General features: G+C 47.4%; 1 protein-coding gene across 1 annotated transcript; it reads right to left on the bottom strand.

Moving 5' to 3' along the window:
* Positions 1 to 5,403: 5,403 nt before the first annotated feature.
* ADAMTS1 (ADAM metallopeptidase with thrombospondin type 1 motif 1) lies at positions 5,404 to 14,051 on the bottom strand. Its single transcript, XM_069785297.1, has 9 exons — positions 12,911 to 14,051; positions 12,137 to 12,483; positions 11,562 to 11,694; positions 10,957 to 11,124; positions 10,374 to 10,660; positions 9,966 to 10,152; positions 9,691 to 9,866; positions 8,617 to 8,792; positions 5,404 to 8,247 (listed from the first exon to the last, which is right to left on the bottom strand). Exons 1-9 carry the CDS (start codon positions 13,446 to 13,448, stop codon positions 7,506 to 7,508), a joined length of 2,754 nt encoding a protein of 917 aa, XP_069641398.1. The 5' UTR covers positions 13,449 to 14,051; the 3' UTR covers positions 5,404 to 7,505.
* Positions 14,052 to 14,617: the final 566 nt, after the last annotated feature.

Here is a 14,617-nt window from a genome sequence, read left to right as displayed (position 1 = left end):
AAATTTGCCCAGGCCTGAATTGTGCCTGCCTAATTTTCAACATATGTTTCAAAAGTTTCCACAATTAACAATTCCACAAAAGTCCTTCCCCTTCCCCTTCCCCTTCCTCTTTCCCCAGCCGTATCTCTATGAAAAACTTCTAATCAAAGTTTGGCCTCTGGAGTTAATTCAATGTATAATTAAGATTCAGATTAAACAGAAGAAGGTAAGCTTTTCTTTTGTCTCTCTCACGTTTAACCAGTGCTGTCCTAAATCACAGTGGGTGTAAGCATGCGCTTAAGTGCCCTGTTGAATCAGAGCTGTGCCCACAAGACATCTTTCTTTTATTAAAGTAGCTACAGACAAGGCCAGTTTTGTACTCAGTTTAAAGAGTACTTCATTTTTTTGCTGCTTAAGTTAATTATTCAAAGCTCTTCATAGGCAAAAGTGGATCATATGTATGAGAAACATAAGCAGCACAGACTTCAGTAGGATGTGGTCAATATCTATGCAACTTTGAAGCCATTTCTATATAAACGATGCCCTGGTGATGTCAGATTTAGCCACTGCCCATCTGCCAGACATTGCAGAATGACCCACTTTTTTGTGCTTAGCTGTGCCTTCAGTGTGTGTCTTTGAGCATCCCTCTTTCTTGATATCGCAGCATCCATTTTTTTTTGCCAGTCTGGCTGTCAGAAAATTTAAGAAAACAGAATAAGAAAAACAGAAGTGAATTGTTTTAAAGCTTCATATTTTTGATGGCATTTGTTTTCAATTAGAATAAAAAATTTGAAAAGATTCCCCATTAACATATGTTGCTTGACAGAGAAATTTTTAATCCAAATAATTGAATTTCAGTTGTTTTCTTATCCCTAATTTCATCTCCAGTTTTGTACGTGAAAAATCTTACAAAGTGGCAGTATATATTTAAATTGCTTGGGAGAAGACAGGCATATTGTCTTAGTTATACTGAAAAATATATTGGTGCACAATTAAAATGGCCACTGCTTTCAGTTTGCCTGATTATAATCTCTACCATATGACTTCCCTCTTCCCTTAGCTCCAATTGTTCCCACTATATTGGAACAAGCAGCTCCTTTTTGTGCTTGTAGGAAAATATATTATAGTTGAGTGCAACTAATACAGGAGAATATATTAATTTTCAAATGGACTACCTGGGAAGAATCATGAGCTGGTAGACACTCAAATTAGTTTTGTAGCATTCTTACACAAAATTACAGTATATTAAGGATGATACATTTTGCACTGGTTCAACTTAGATTTGTGATGCTTAAATCTAAATCTCGTCCAGGCATCTGGGATCTCATTAGCTTATGGTCATAGGGTGCAATATGACAAAGGACTATCCTTTATCACACTGAAGCTATCAGGCACATGTAGGCAGCTTACAGGTGAAGCTACTGTATGAAACTGTACTCCTGTTGCCCAACATTAAATCTGTTTTGCACAAGACCCTCTTACACTGTTGGGTACTGTAAAACAGATCTGCGAGTCTAAACAATGCTACTTCCATCTCTAGCAGTAATCAGTCTGCCTCAGGCTTCAGGAGCACAAGCATTTATTAAAACACCATGTTCATAGCACCTCTTGTTGTGAGCCTGGTAACTGTTTTGACTTCCCTTCTGTCAATATAGGTTGTTCTGTGATTTGAGGGGGAATAGCAAGCATGAATGCATGTCTGTAGCTGCTGTTTTACTAGGAAAGCATCAAGGTTTGGTGCTGCCATGGAAGAACTATCAAGCGGGTGCCACTCCTGATATGCTCTTTTCATGACTCTGCATGTTATAACAGTGCACTCTGTTTATGCAAAATGGGGCAAAATGCAAACGTTTATGTAGAATGAGGGCTCTTGCCGAATGCTTACTTACACTGCTTTTGTAGCCTAGACATATCCTAGGGTTTTGCCCTGTTTTCAGGGGGTATGGGGGTGGGTGATTGGTTTGCTATAATTGAGTGACCTTTGCTAGGGAAAACTTTTCACCTAATTATACCCTCTTTGCCTTGAGGACTAAGCAGTTGTGACCATATCACACTGGATTTGATCTTTGCTCCAAATGGTGGTTGGTAGGCGTGTTTGCAATTGCATGGGATGAAAAGCTTTCCCAGGTGTATGAGGCCCAGAATAACATAAGGCTGTTGAAGTAAATCTGTGCAAGCAATTTCATAGCCAGCTGATGAGCAGAAGCCAGACATTATGGTAGGAGTGTTTGCTGAGGAGTCTGGGCTATTTTTCTGAAGCTGCCTTTCTGAATTTCTTTAGCAGTATTTTCTTCTCCATTCCCCAACCTAGCTAGTGGGTTAAGATATTTTGTGTAAAATTTTCACCTAGACCACATCACCTCTTTGTCCTACAACATTCAACAAATCACATTACTTTGTATCTGCTTACCCACTTGCGATGTGGCAATGATAAAAGCAAAGGTCTCGCTTGTTTTTCTGTACAAGGTGTGCTAGACTTCTACTGAAACATATACAGTACTTGGAGATGTTGATTTGAATGAAAGCGGCTGTGAAACTACAAAAAAAGGAATCCAGTTGCCGCATTACAAGCTATATGGAGCTGCATTTCAGAAGATGAAATGCCAGCTTTGCTAGTACCTGGCAAATCAGAGTGTTGCTCATATACATAACTCTGGGGCCTTTACTCACTAAGTCAATGTCCTGACATTAAAATTACAGCTCCGAATATACTCAGGCAACTGATGGCTCTGAAATGCAGGTATCAGCTGCTAAAATATACAGCAGCTCTAGACAATTTCAGGATTTTCCCATACAAGATATATAGATTTATTTCTATACTCTGAAAGCTCAAACAGAATCAACTTCTATAATAGCAACCAACCCTCCTCTGCTCTGAAACCACACGTATTACAATCAGTGGCAAGATAGTTATTTGGGCAACACCAACATCTCTTGTTTTTACAACGGCAATTGGACTAAAGAGAGGGAAATGCAGCAGCTTAAGAATCCTATCACATGCTGGAGTTTTTTTCCCCCTATTTACTGTTAATACAATTTCAAGCAGTAAAACATATTATTTATGATTTTAACAGTGCCACAGGAAAACAGTTACTCCAAATTTTCTAGTAGCACCATTTACGGTGCTTACCCAGCATAGATACCACAATTTTACATCTAATCAGCCTGGAAGGTAGTTCTCCAGCATAACTATTTACCTCTTTGACCTCCCAGTTATTTTCTTAGATGGTGAAGTTTGAAGGTTCTGGAGATCTAGCCCTCAGACTGGGCTTCTGTCCCAAGACCAAGATCTTTAAGGCCACTGAAAGGCCAGAAAGAGTTTTTCCTCAGTCTTATGATGCCTAAAATGGCAAAGAACTACTCACTACATTGCTTTCATTTGCCCCACTCTGCCAACAGAGAGACTTTAGCCTTACCAGGAACTGGAAGATCACTTAGCCTTGAAAGCAATGAAACCAAGGGTGATTAAGGAAGATGCATTTCATTCATCTAGACACCTGCCTCTCCTCACACCTCTGAAAATACTTGAAGATGCAGATTTCATCTACCAAGCCCACATTACTCAGCTGAACTCACTTATCTTATGACACCAAAATGTTAAAAAACCCCCAGGCTATAGCATCTGGCTTCTCTGCACCTGGGAGGAAGCCAGGTAAATTTGGCTCCAAACTGGAATGAGGTTGTCCTCAGCTGAAATGCTGGGTGCTGGAAACCTCCCACCCAACCTGTCAAGCTGGACAGCTGAGACAACCTGGTTGAAAACAATCTTAGTCTAGGGTCTGAAGCCCATTTGGGCATCAGTGGAACCAGTGGCGCTGGCCCAAGGAGAGAGTGCTTGGGCTGGCAGAAAGCACCAGCTCTTACACTCATCCCAATGCAAGCTTCAGTGCCACTTCTGCTCCCAAGTGCGTGCCTTGTGAGTCAGTAACAAAGTGCTGTGATTCCTGTTTACAGTAATGAACGTGCACGCAAATAGCACTGAACTATCCAGTCCTTTGTAATAAAAGCTACAAATTGCCAGACTCTTGGTGCAGGGCATGTGTTTAGTTGTGATCCTGATTGCTACACAGCTAAACTATACTCCACTGTTTTTGCATGTTTCCCTTTGCTGGGTCACCCAGAGCAGCAGACTTTCCTGTAACTAAAGGGTGTTTTGGAAGGGAGCAGTTCTTTGATTGCATTGCTTAATTAATACATTATTTTGAGCACGTCTCTATAACCCAGTTCTACTAAAAATAGGATATAATTTCATGAACCATATTACTGTGTAACAGATGCAACTGATGAGAATTCATGATCTAGTCAAAGAAAAATATGTAGTCAGTAAACTACAACTTGGAAATGCAGTCTTGGTCAGCCGTGCTACAAATGTAGGTAACAAGTTGACCTTCTGCTGCTATGTTTATGCTCTAAAGAAATGAATAACACCATAGCAAATAAGCTGCCATTATATCATAACTTTTTATTAGTTCATCACTTATTATGCAGTCGTTTGCAAGACTGTAAAAAGAAAAAAAGTTGTTATTGTAAAATACTGAATGTGTTTGATTTCCCTCACCCCCTCTGACTCCTCACTTAGCTCTAGTTAACCATGGGGCTGGCTGATCTAATCTAGGTAATGCGGGCCGAGGCATTTTGGAAATGCAGAACACTTCATCACGTTTTGTTAAAAAAATGGGGAATTTGCTGCATTTGCTTGGATCCAGATTCCCTTCAGCATGAAAGGTGGTGCCTGTGAAACACCATTTTTTCTCTCCCAAGAGCCTCCTTAAGCACTACTGCAAGAAGTGAGAGTATGTCGGCACCTTCGGCTTGCTTTAATTGATACGGGTAGGCCTGGGAGAAGCTGTTTCCTCCACAAGGCTTTCCTACCCTTGCCTCGAATGTTTCTTCTAGGTTGATGAGTGCAAATTTGGGCAATCACCACCACCCAGCAGTCGCGGGACCTTGCCAATTCTGTAGATATGGCAGGGTCTTGCAGTTTCAGAACTGTAGCTCCTCGGGCTCTTAAATGGAAAGTGTTTCAGGCAACACCAACCAACAGCTATGTGTTAGGATATGAAGTCTACAAGGAGTATAGCCAACAGCAGAAAACGAAAATAAATATGCTTATTTTTTTCTCTTGAAAATGTATATATTCCTAATTTTAACCTGCTGTAGTAAAATATACTTGTGTGTATATATACACACAAATAAATTATTTGTTGTATTTATAAATACTTCTAAGTGCTTACAAAACCAGAAAGTGATTGGCTCCCTCCTAAATAATGTTAGAAGTAAAATGTTCCCCAGTATTTTTGCATGTCAAAAACAAAGTAATGCTCAATGAAGTGTGACGTGATGAGAATTTTTCTATGTGCTTTAGAGGGGCCAGGATTTCATCCGTGGAATAAAGTGGGAACTATTTCTGCAAGACAGAGTCCAAACATTGGCAAAGGAAGTTTTAATAGATTTTTACATGACACAAAGCCAGAAGTATTCATAAATGACTGATGTCTCAAATTCCATGGCAAAAATCCTACCGAGTTCAACAGAAGATTTTCCCTTGACTGCAGTGGTCATGAGATCAGAAATGAGGGAGCAAAAATCAGTTTCTTGATGCTTAGTATGTATTTTAACATTATAAAACGTGTTACCAACAGCGTTAGAACAGCTCATTCATACAGTACTTCTAATTAGAAAAACATGATCAGGAGGCCCTCCAGAAATTTGTGAGGGAAACCTCTGACTGCTAGTCAATGGTTCTGAAATTTGAATGCTTCTTTCCCAATAGGGTAAGGTTAAGTGGAGCAGGTAAAACTACTACTTTTGTACATATTTTGTTGGTTATAAACACCACTAGAATACTCCTTCTGTAAGCAGTTATTAAAACCAGTGGCATCAGTCTAGTTGCACTCCATTTTTTTAAAAGATCAAACAACAGTGCTGAGCACCCTGTTAGTGGTTAAGTAATAAAATACAAAATTACCCCTTTTAACGTGGTATATGACATTATGGGGAGAGTTTTCCAAACCCCTTCACTAACACAGTCAATTAGTAGCCTAAGCTACCAGTCATTTTGAAAAATGTGGTTTAGCTTTTTTGGTAACATTTGCCTTAGATTCCAAGCTCCTTCTGCTTGATGGACTAGTTTTACTCCAGTGAAATAAAGACGCTCCATTTCCAAAATTTATAGGGTTCATTTATTACCTCTAGTAACATATTATACTGTATAAATACTCTATCCTTGTTATATGTCCTTTTAAAAAAGCGATAACTTAGAAGATCACATTAGACAAGAAGTATAAAAATAAATACGCTCATTATATGCATTTATTACAAATTATAACCCTTCCCAGAAGGGAAAGAAATATAAAATACTTATAAAGTATATAAAATCTATAGTAATATATTTTACTATATACATATGGAAAGCCATATTCTCTCATTGTCTACGGACTGGCACAAACTTTAATTATGCGAATGTTGGTGTATTGCTGTGGATGGACCTGCTATCCTTCAGCTTTGTCTTCCCGCCTTATCAGTAATTTGAGCACTACAAACCCATCAGAGGCCACAGAGGAGAGGTTCCCATTCGTAGCGGGATTTCTTTGATCTTTTTTTAACCCAAATGCAAATAATTTTCATTGGCTGGGGTAAGAGAAAAGATCTGAATGTGAAAGCATGACTCAAATGCCATCAGTTTGTTTGACAGGATGGTAGGACCAAGCTCGAATCAGAAAAGCCAGTGGAAGGTATACAGAAGGCACAAAGAGCAACTACTCAGAGATGCTACTGGCTCCATGAAGATTTCCACTTTTTCTAGCCTCTGGATTACATATGTCACCACAATGGCACTGGAGTGGATGAGAGAAATGGACAGATACATTGGGATGACATAAAGATACTTTAAAAAAAATGACATTCTAGTTATTTGTGGAGTTGACTGACTGTTCTTGATATTGCTTACTCTTTACAGGTAGAGAATATGGCTTTATTTTTATATAAAACTATTCTCTGAAACAATAGCAGCCATGAATGACAGTTAAAGCTCCTTTTCCAATTCTGTTTTTTGCCCTTCGTGAGGTAGGTAAGCCCTGACCAATTATTTTAAGCTATCTTTTCCGCTCCCCTTACCCTCCCCTTCCTACAAATGGGGACTTCATCAGTACCACAATATAAATCCAAAAGAAGGGAAAAATAACCGAACACCCAAATCTTTGCTTAAACGTTTCTTGGGCACTGCTCATGTTTTGTTTAATTTATAACAGACTTAAAAAAAGGCAATTATAATGCCCTCGGGCCTTATCTGCTGAAGACGAGTGAGTGACATGGGTCTGCTATCCTATCAAATTTTCAGTTGGCAGGGTATTTTTAGGATGCAAAGCCAACTAAAGCTATTTGCACTGTCCCACCTCAACGGATCCTCACCATGAATTCTGTATGCAGAAACACATGTGCTGCCTCCAGCCCTCTTTTTTTCAGTGCATTGTTCTGAAGGAAAAAAAAAATAATAAAAAAAATTTAGCTTTCCCAACTTATACTATTTAACTGCAGTCTGTAACATTGCAGAAGTCTATTAGGTGTTTCGGTTTCTTGGAAGGCTCACAGCTGTCTTGTGGCAGCACGCTGCCGTCGTAAGAAATACATTTCAACAATCTCTTCTTGAAACCTTTCCCGCATGTCTTAGAGCAGGGCGACCAGTCCCCCAGCTGCCACTGTGGGCAGGGCACGTCAGCGCAGGGACGGACGTCGCTGGGCTTCAGCTCCCGGGCACAGTCTGTGGCTGGCCGCCCCCGAGGGTCCCGGCACTCCACTGCCCGCCGCTGCCAGCCTGAGCCGCACGACTTGGAGCACTCGCCCCACTCCTCGATGACCCACTCGGAGGAGATGATCTCCCTAATGGCATTGAAGGACTCTTTCTTTCTGCTGGGCGCCTTCTCCGACCCAGGCTGTGTGGGCTTCTTCACGAAATAGGTGAACTTGATCTTGGGCTGTGGCAGGTCCCCCACCGTGAGGACCTGGATGGTCAGAGGCTCCTTCAGAGGGCTGAAACTGCGGATCCTCTCCAGGGCGGCAGAGGAGCCGCTGTACCTCAGCACGCTGCCCTTGTAGGTGATGTCCTGCTCCAGCGTTGACAGGGTGTAATCACCGTTGAGGATGTAGGTGCCATCTGCAGCTTTGATGGCGAGGAAGCTGCCGTCATGCCTTGCGCCCCTGTGGTTTCGCTGCTTCACCTCAATGTTCGTTGCCCCAGCTGGAATGGTGACAACATCATGGTAGCCAGGTCTGTCCAAGAAAAAAAGGGAAACACTGAATCCTCTACTCTTCCCTGGGAAAGAGAAGCAGCTACCCGGCACAGGACTGAATTTCATTTGAAGCCTTAAGCTTATGAGCTGCCAACATAATCGAGTTAATGGATTAAGGGATTTGCAAAGTCACATCCCATGTTATCGCTATGGCAGAGGCATGCCCATGTGTAAGGGGCTTTCTCTCACTGGGATCTCGCTGTAAGTTATCTTCAGTCAGATGGCTCTGACAGATCCAATCTCAGTTCCAATGATAAACTGGGACAATATCTCACTGACTTGGAAACCCAAATCTTACACGCACAAAACATTCATCAGAACAAAATAACAGCAGCAGTCATATACTCACTTTGCTCTAACAAGTGTGCCAGACACTTTCTTGCAAGTGGATCCATTGCCACCACAGATACCGCATTTGTCAAACTTCTTATTGGATCCTATCATGCGGTCGCAGCCAGCCTTTACGCACTGTCCCTGGACGCAGACTGAGGTGGAATCAGGGCTACACGGGGTACCATCCACAACCTCAACAGGACACAAGCAGTAGGGAGTTTGATTAGAAGATGCACACTGCATTGAAATCGCATAATAATACAGACACATACAAAATGCAAAATATGGACAGGTGGAAGACCTGCAGCACCTGTATTTTCAGGGCTTTTGAAATTAAAAACCAAAGCAGCTCATTGATAGTTGGAACTATGTAGTGCTACTTCATCTCACTTGCAAAAATGATGCCATCGTGACAGGAGAAAACAACCACTTTCAGTTTTTGTTACCACTCCTCCCCCCCAAAAAAACCTCACAGAACTGCTTTGCTGATTTCATATAAAGAAAGAAATGTTGTTTTCTAATGTCACTAGAAGGTAGTCATGTCCTTGAAGTACAGGACAAAAATTACTTTTAATGGTGTTCAATGTATGCTTTATTTCTAGGAGTACTGCTCTACAAAAAAACATCTGTGTCATTGCCCTGGTAGTTCTTGGCTCTCAACAGCTTATGACAGTGAGTTCAAGTAGCTATGCAAGATGAACATTTTTCCTGTTGTTTATTTTAAGCTGTCAGCATATTAGTAACTGGTATGAGAAAGCACCAATGTTTTGGCAAAGAACCCCCCCCTGGTTTTCCAAACATATCTCAATGTAATCAAATTGGTGGAAGGAGAGGAAAGGAAACTAGGGTGGAGTGGGTAGAAGAGGCGGTATGTGTGAAATAACTGGAAGGACTGTGCCAGAATATTTAAAGCATGCTTGCACTGATCAAGCTGTACATGTAGGAAGAGGAGAAGGAAGAACCTAGCTTAAATACGAGAAAGACGTAATTTCAGATTTCTACACTGCTTGACTCTTAACTTTACATGAAGAGTTAGAGGAAATAAAAATCCTATTCATGATTAGATGGGAGAGGTGTAGTTTTGAAATACCTTTGGCTGTAAAACAAAGAAGTATCCTGTTCCTTTTGCTCGGCAGACCAGCTTGCATCTGTCCTTCGGGGAGACACCAGCAAACTTGGGTGTCCACTCCACTGCAGGTCCACTTCCAAAGGGAGACTTGGAAAACTCATTGTGCTTTTCACATTGTTCCTCCCTAAAGGTTTTGCCTGCAGGCAGAGGAAAGACAGGTGGACATTAGATCATCTGTACATGCTCTTCCTCCATGAGATACCCTTCCTCCACCTCAAAAAGGGGGAAAAGATTACCATCATTGCCCGGACAGTCCTCGATGTTACATGATCTGTATTGCACGCGCTTCCCTTCACAGTATTTCCCCCCATTCCTCGGGATGGGGTTGTCGCACTCCCTGAAGGAGTACTGCACTCCACCGCCGCAAGTGCGGGAGCACTCTCCCCATGGCCCCCAGGACCCCCAGCTCCCATGCACTGGTGTCTGGAATAACAAGCAAAACAAAAACATTAATACAGTAAAAGCAAAACAAAACCAAAGCACAAACCCCATAATCATGCTCATTTTTACCTAAGCCACTTGTAAAAAATAGCTCTAAATTGCCTCCATTTATTCAAGCCCTATTAACTAATTACTCCCACTGAAGCATTACCCGTGCTACTCTGCAACCCAAGCTATATTCTGATTTCTTTTTTAATACTTACATCATAATGCTTCTTCTCAGTTTTATTCACACACTTGCCATTCATGCACCACTTCCCTTCCCCACAACTGGTGCCGTCTGCCCAAGGGAAGTGTTTGGTTTGGCACACAAGCAGTCCTCCAGAAGTGCCAGTACACCACAGCGTCGTACACGTACTGGCTGCATCGGGGCAGTGCTTGGACTCATCTCCAAATGTAAACTGGCACTGTCTGTTGGCATCATACAATGTGCCAGGCAAGTCAGAAGGGAGCTGGATCGGTTTGTGGGGCTTGTCCAACAAACACTCACCTGAAAAGGAAGAAAAAAGAAAACAAAAAAAAGCAGACAATGCTGTCAGTGAAGTCGGTTTCAAAAGGGAACTGCATTTGCTTTGTAACCTAAGTATTTGAGCCAATTTGTGCCACCATTTTTGTAAAACTAATGGTCTTCTAAATTCATTGGCAGCATGCAAAAGGTTAACTCTATGCTGTAGCAGAAAGCACTCCATTAAGAAAAATGAAAAAGAAAGAAAGAAAGAAAAAAGCTCAAAGCAGTAAAGCACAAGAGCTTAAATACCACATGAATGGAAAGCTTAATAATCTTACCATGACCGTTATCCAAAAATGTTGTAATCATGTAGGCACTGCATGGAGACCACGGCTGGCTACGATCCAGATTGGAAAGCATAGATGCCATCATGTGGAAATCCCGGCTTATTCCATTAATACCAGCACACTGCTTTGCATCGTCATGAGGCATGTTAAACACGTGGCCTTAAAAAAAAAAAAAAAAAAGGAACGTTCGTGATTTTAGGAAGTCTATCCTATGCATTACCAATACTATTTTAAATATTACTCTAGAGCAGCTCATAGCTTGGTCTTTAAATAATAACCTGAATCTGAATATTGTGAAATTTTAAGCAGGCGACACTGTATCTTCGCTCCCCTCACAGGCTTCTCACATGCTTTTTTTTCTGCAGTCAGTCAAATACACAGCTCTTGCAGACAATGCTGTGCAGCCAGGATTTGCTTTCCACAGTTCAACCCTGCCACAAGGCAAAGCTTTGCCTCCTACCGACTGCCCCAGGGAGCACAGGGTGCTCCGTGCCCCGCAGGGCGAGCCTGCGGTGCAGGCTAGGCAGTTCTTGGCTTTACGGCATCGAGCTGGCTTCAATTAATCACGTGAAATCGCCTTTCAAAGTTTCAAGTACCTAGTTCGTGGGCTGTTGTAAAGGCAGCCTGTAAACCATCATCTTCTATGATAGAGCAACTGCGGTTTAGATCACAAACTGTTCCCACATCAGCCATCCCAAGAGTATCACATGTCTTGGCACCGCAGAGGTCCTGTAAAAAAAGGCAGTTTCATTATTAATCAGATCAGAGACTTAACCTTGGCAAGAAACATCCAGCCCTGGCAGTTTGCCTTTACTTATGGAAAGAGCATAAATATTCAGCACTTCAATGGGTATAATGGCAAAAATCTGTCTTTGGAACATACACAAGGGTTACACGTAGAAATAAAATGCATAATTTCCATACTAAATCTACTAAAAATATACAAGGCAGAAATACGTTGCACATACTGTGAGTTTCACCTGAGATGGTGCAAAGAGCAAAATAAACGACTAAATAAAAAGCAGTTCATTTCATTCTCAGCCTACTTCGCTGAAGCTGCAATGACACAAGACTGCCTCTGAGCACTCTTTTGGAGCTCTCCTGGCAGAGGGGGCCTCTTGGGGTAGGGAGCAATGGGTGTGGGGATAGATTTGACCTCTGTGTCCCTCACCTGCCTGGTGAAGAGGATTGCTGTGTCGTAGTGCTCTGCGTGCCGGTCACTGGGCGGGTTGTGCTGTTTCTGCCAGCTGCAGAAGTTTCTCAAAGTCAAGGCCGCGTTGGAAGAGATATCGGGTCCCTTCCGCTCCTCGTAAATGACCATGATTTTCACCACCACGAGGCTGATGGAGTTGCGGATGCTGGGGTGCTTGTACAGCTTGGCCGCCACGGAGAGCAGCGTCAGGAGATAGTGCTTCAGCCCGCTGCCGTGGAACTCGGCCATGGACTGGTCGGCTACCAGCATGGTCTCCACATAGCGGGGGCTGGACACGAACCTCTTCTTCCTTCTGCTTCTCGTTTCTGCATTAAAAAAAGGGAGGGAGAGGGAAGGAAAGTGCAGGTGAGCACCAGAGACGTGCCGCTGCAAGAGACCACCGTAACGAACCCCAAACCCGCTGATACTCATCATCTGCACCTAAGGGATGTACCCCACGGCTCTGCGCCCGGCTCCCGCCCCCGGACTTCGGCAGCCCCGGCTGAATAACCCCTCCAGCGCGCCGCCGGGTGGAGGGGCAACACCTGCACCCAGGTGGGAGCATCCCCCCGCCGCCTCTCGGGGTGGGGATGAGGGGGAAGCACCGGCCGGGGCCCCGCCGTCAGCCCCCGTCGGGGCCGGGGCGCAGGCGGGCGCGGGACGAGGCAGATCCCCCGCTCCCTCCCCTGCCCTGCCCTGCCCTGCCCATCCCTGCCCGTCCCCGCGGAGGGCGGCGCGACGCCCCGGCGGTACCTGCGTGCCCGGCGGGCTCCGGCTCCGGCCCCGCCGCCGCCGCCTCCGTCTGGGCCACGGCGCAGCGGGCAGCGGGGGCGGCCCGGCGGCTCCCGCGGAGGCGGAGGAGGTGGGCGCCGCGGCGGTGCGCGGTGCCGGGGGCCGGCTGGATGAGGTACTGGCGGCCCCGCAGGGAGAAGGCGCCGCGCATCCCCGCGCAGAGGCTGAGGGCGGCGGCGGAGCTGGGGTCCCGGTTAACGGTGCCGGAGTAGAAGCAGCGGGAGAGGTCGTCCTCCGGCGGCGGCGGCGGCGGCGGCGGCCCGCCCAGGTACTGCAGGGTGAAGTCCGGGGCCAGGAAGCTGCTGTCGGGCTCCAGCTCCAGCGTCAGCCGCTCCCCGAAGGCCTCCAGGCGGAAGCGCTCCCGGCCGCCGGCAGCGCCCAGGCGCCGCGGCACCACCAGCGCCTGCCGCTCGGCGGGGCGCTCGGCGCTGCACAGCCCCAGCAGCGCCGCCAGCGCCGGCAGCAGCGCCGGCACCGGCAGGCGCCCCCCGGTCCTCATCGCGGCCGCCGAGCTCGGGGCGGGGGAGGCTCGCTGCTGCGGCCGCTGCCTCGGCGGACCCCTTTTTATCTCTTTATTCGTTTGTGTAGGAATAGATATGGCCCGGACCGTTTGCTTTCAGGTCTTGGGGGGCTCCCTCAGGTTCTTTCTCCTGGCGGAGGGGCGGGGAGGGCGGGGCGGGCGCCGGGTCCCGCGATCACTGCGGAGGCGGCGTCGGCTTCCCCATGGCCGGGGCGCGGCGGGGGAAGCGAGGGTCTGCGGGGGGAGCGGCCGGTGCCCTCCGTCCGTCTCTCGGTCCGTCCGTCCTCTTTCTCTCGCTGCCGTTTCTTCTTCCCGCCTCCTCCTCGGCTCTCCCCAGCAGCGGCGGTCGGGGAGAAAGCTCCGGCGAACCTCCGCTCGCCCCTCCGGCAGCCCCGGCACGGTCCCGCCTGCACTTCCACGGCCCCGCGGGGCGGGGGGAGGCGAGCGCCGAGAAGCCTCCCGTCCTCGCAGAGCGGAGCAGAAAGCGGAGCGAAGGCCGCCGCCGGCACGCCGGGCCGGGCCCCCTCGGCTGCGGTCCGGGCGCCTCCGCCGTGCGGGGTGAGTGCGGCGGCCGGGGCGGCCGCTGCCGCTCTTTATGGGGTTTGCCCGGGCCGCCCCCACGCCCGGCGCGGCCCGCCGCCCCCCGCCGCGCCGCCCCTCGGCCCCGGGCCGCTGAGCTCACTGCGTGCGTAACGCGGCGGCGGGCGGCCCCCGCCCCCCCTTCCCCCCCGCCGCCCCCGACGGGGCGGGACGGGGCGCGGCGCGCGGGGGGCAGAGCCCGGGGTCGGCCCTTGGCTGCCGGGCGGGGGGCGGGCTGCGTCCTGCCGCGGCGCGGCGCGGCCCCCGCCCCCGCGGCTCCCCCTCCCCGGGGCCCGGCCCGGCAGGGGGGTGTCCTTCCCCTCCGGCCCCCGAGGGCAGCGGGGCTCGGGCCGGGGGCTGTGCGGGGCGGGAGCGGTGCGCCGCCCCCGCCGCGTTCCGCTCCGCTCCGCTCCGCTCCGCTCCGCGGGGCCGCACGCAGCTCGTTGGAGCGCCGGGATGAGCAGCGGGCGGCCGCCGGCCTCCCTCCCGCCCCGCCGGCCGCCCGGGGCTGAGGAGCGGCAGGTGGACGGCCCGGAGCTGCTGGGAGGGAGAGAGGGAGATTCCTGCTC

Source organism: Haliaeetus albicilla, chromosome 6, assembly GCF_947461875.1.
Source record: "Haliaeetus albicilla chromosome 6, bHalAlb1.1, whole genome shotgun sequence".
NCBI classification, from domain to species: Eukaryota; Metazoa; Chordata; class Aves; order Accipitriformes; family Accipitridae; genus Haliaeetus; species Haliaeetus albicilla.
The sequence above is the reverse complement of the archived record's forward strand: the minus strand, read 5'-3'. Positions and strand labels throughout refer to the sequence as shown.

Excerpts from the sequence above, each read along its gene's own strand:
- ADAMTS1 (XM_069785297.1), bottom strand. The coding sequence starts at position 13,448 with ATGAGGACCGGGGGGCGCCTGCCGGTGCCGGCGCTGCTGCCGGCGCTG. Across the intron at positions 11,695-12,136 it reads CAATCCTCTTCACCAGGCAG|GACCTCTGCGGTGCCAAGAC; the intron begins GTGAGGGACACA and ends CTTTTTTTACAG. Across the intron at positions 10,661-10,956 it reads ATTTTTGGATAACGGTCATG|GTGAGTGTTTGTTGGACAAG; the intron begins GTAAGATTATTA and ends CTTCCTTTTCAG.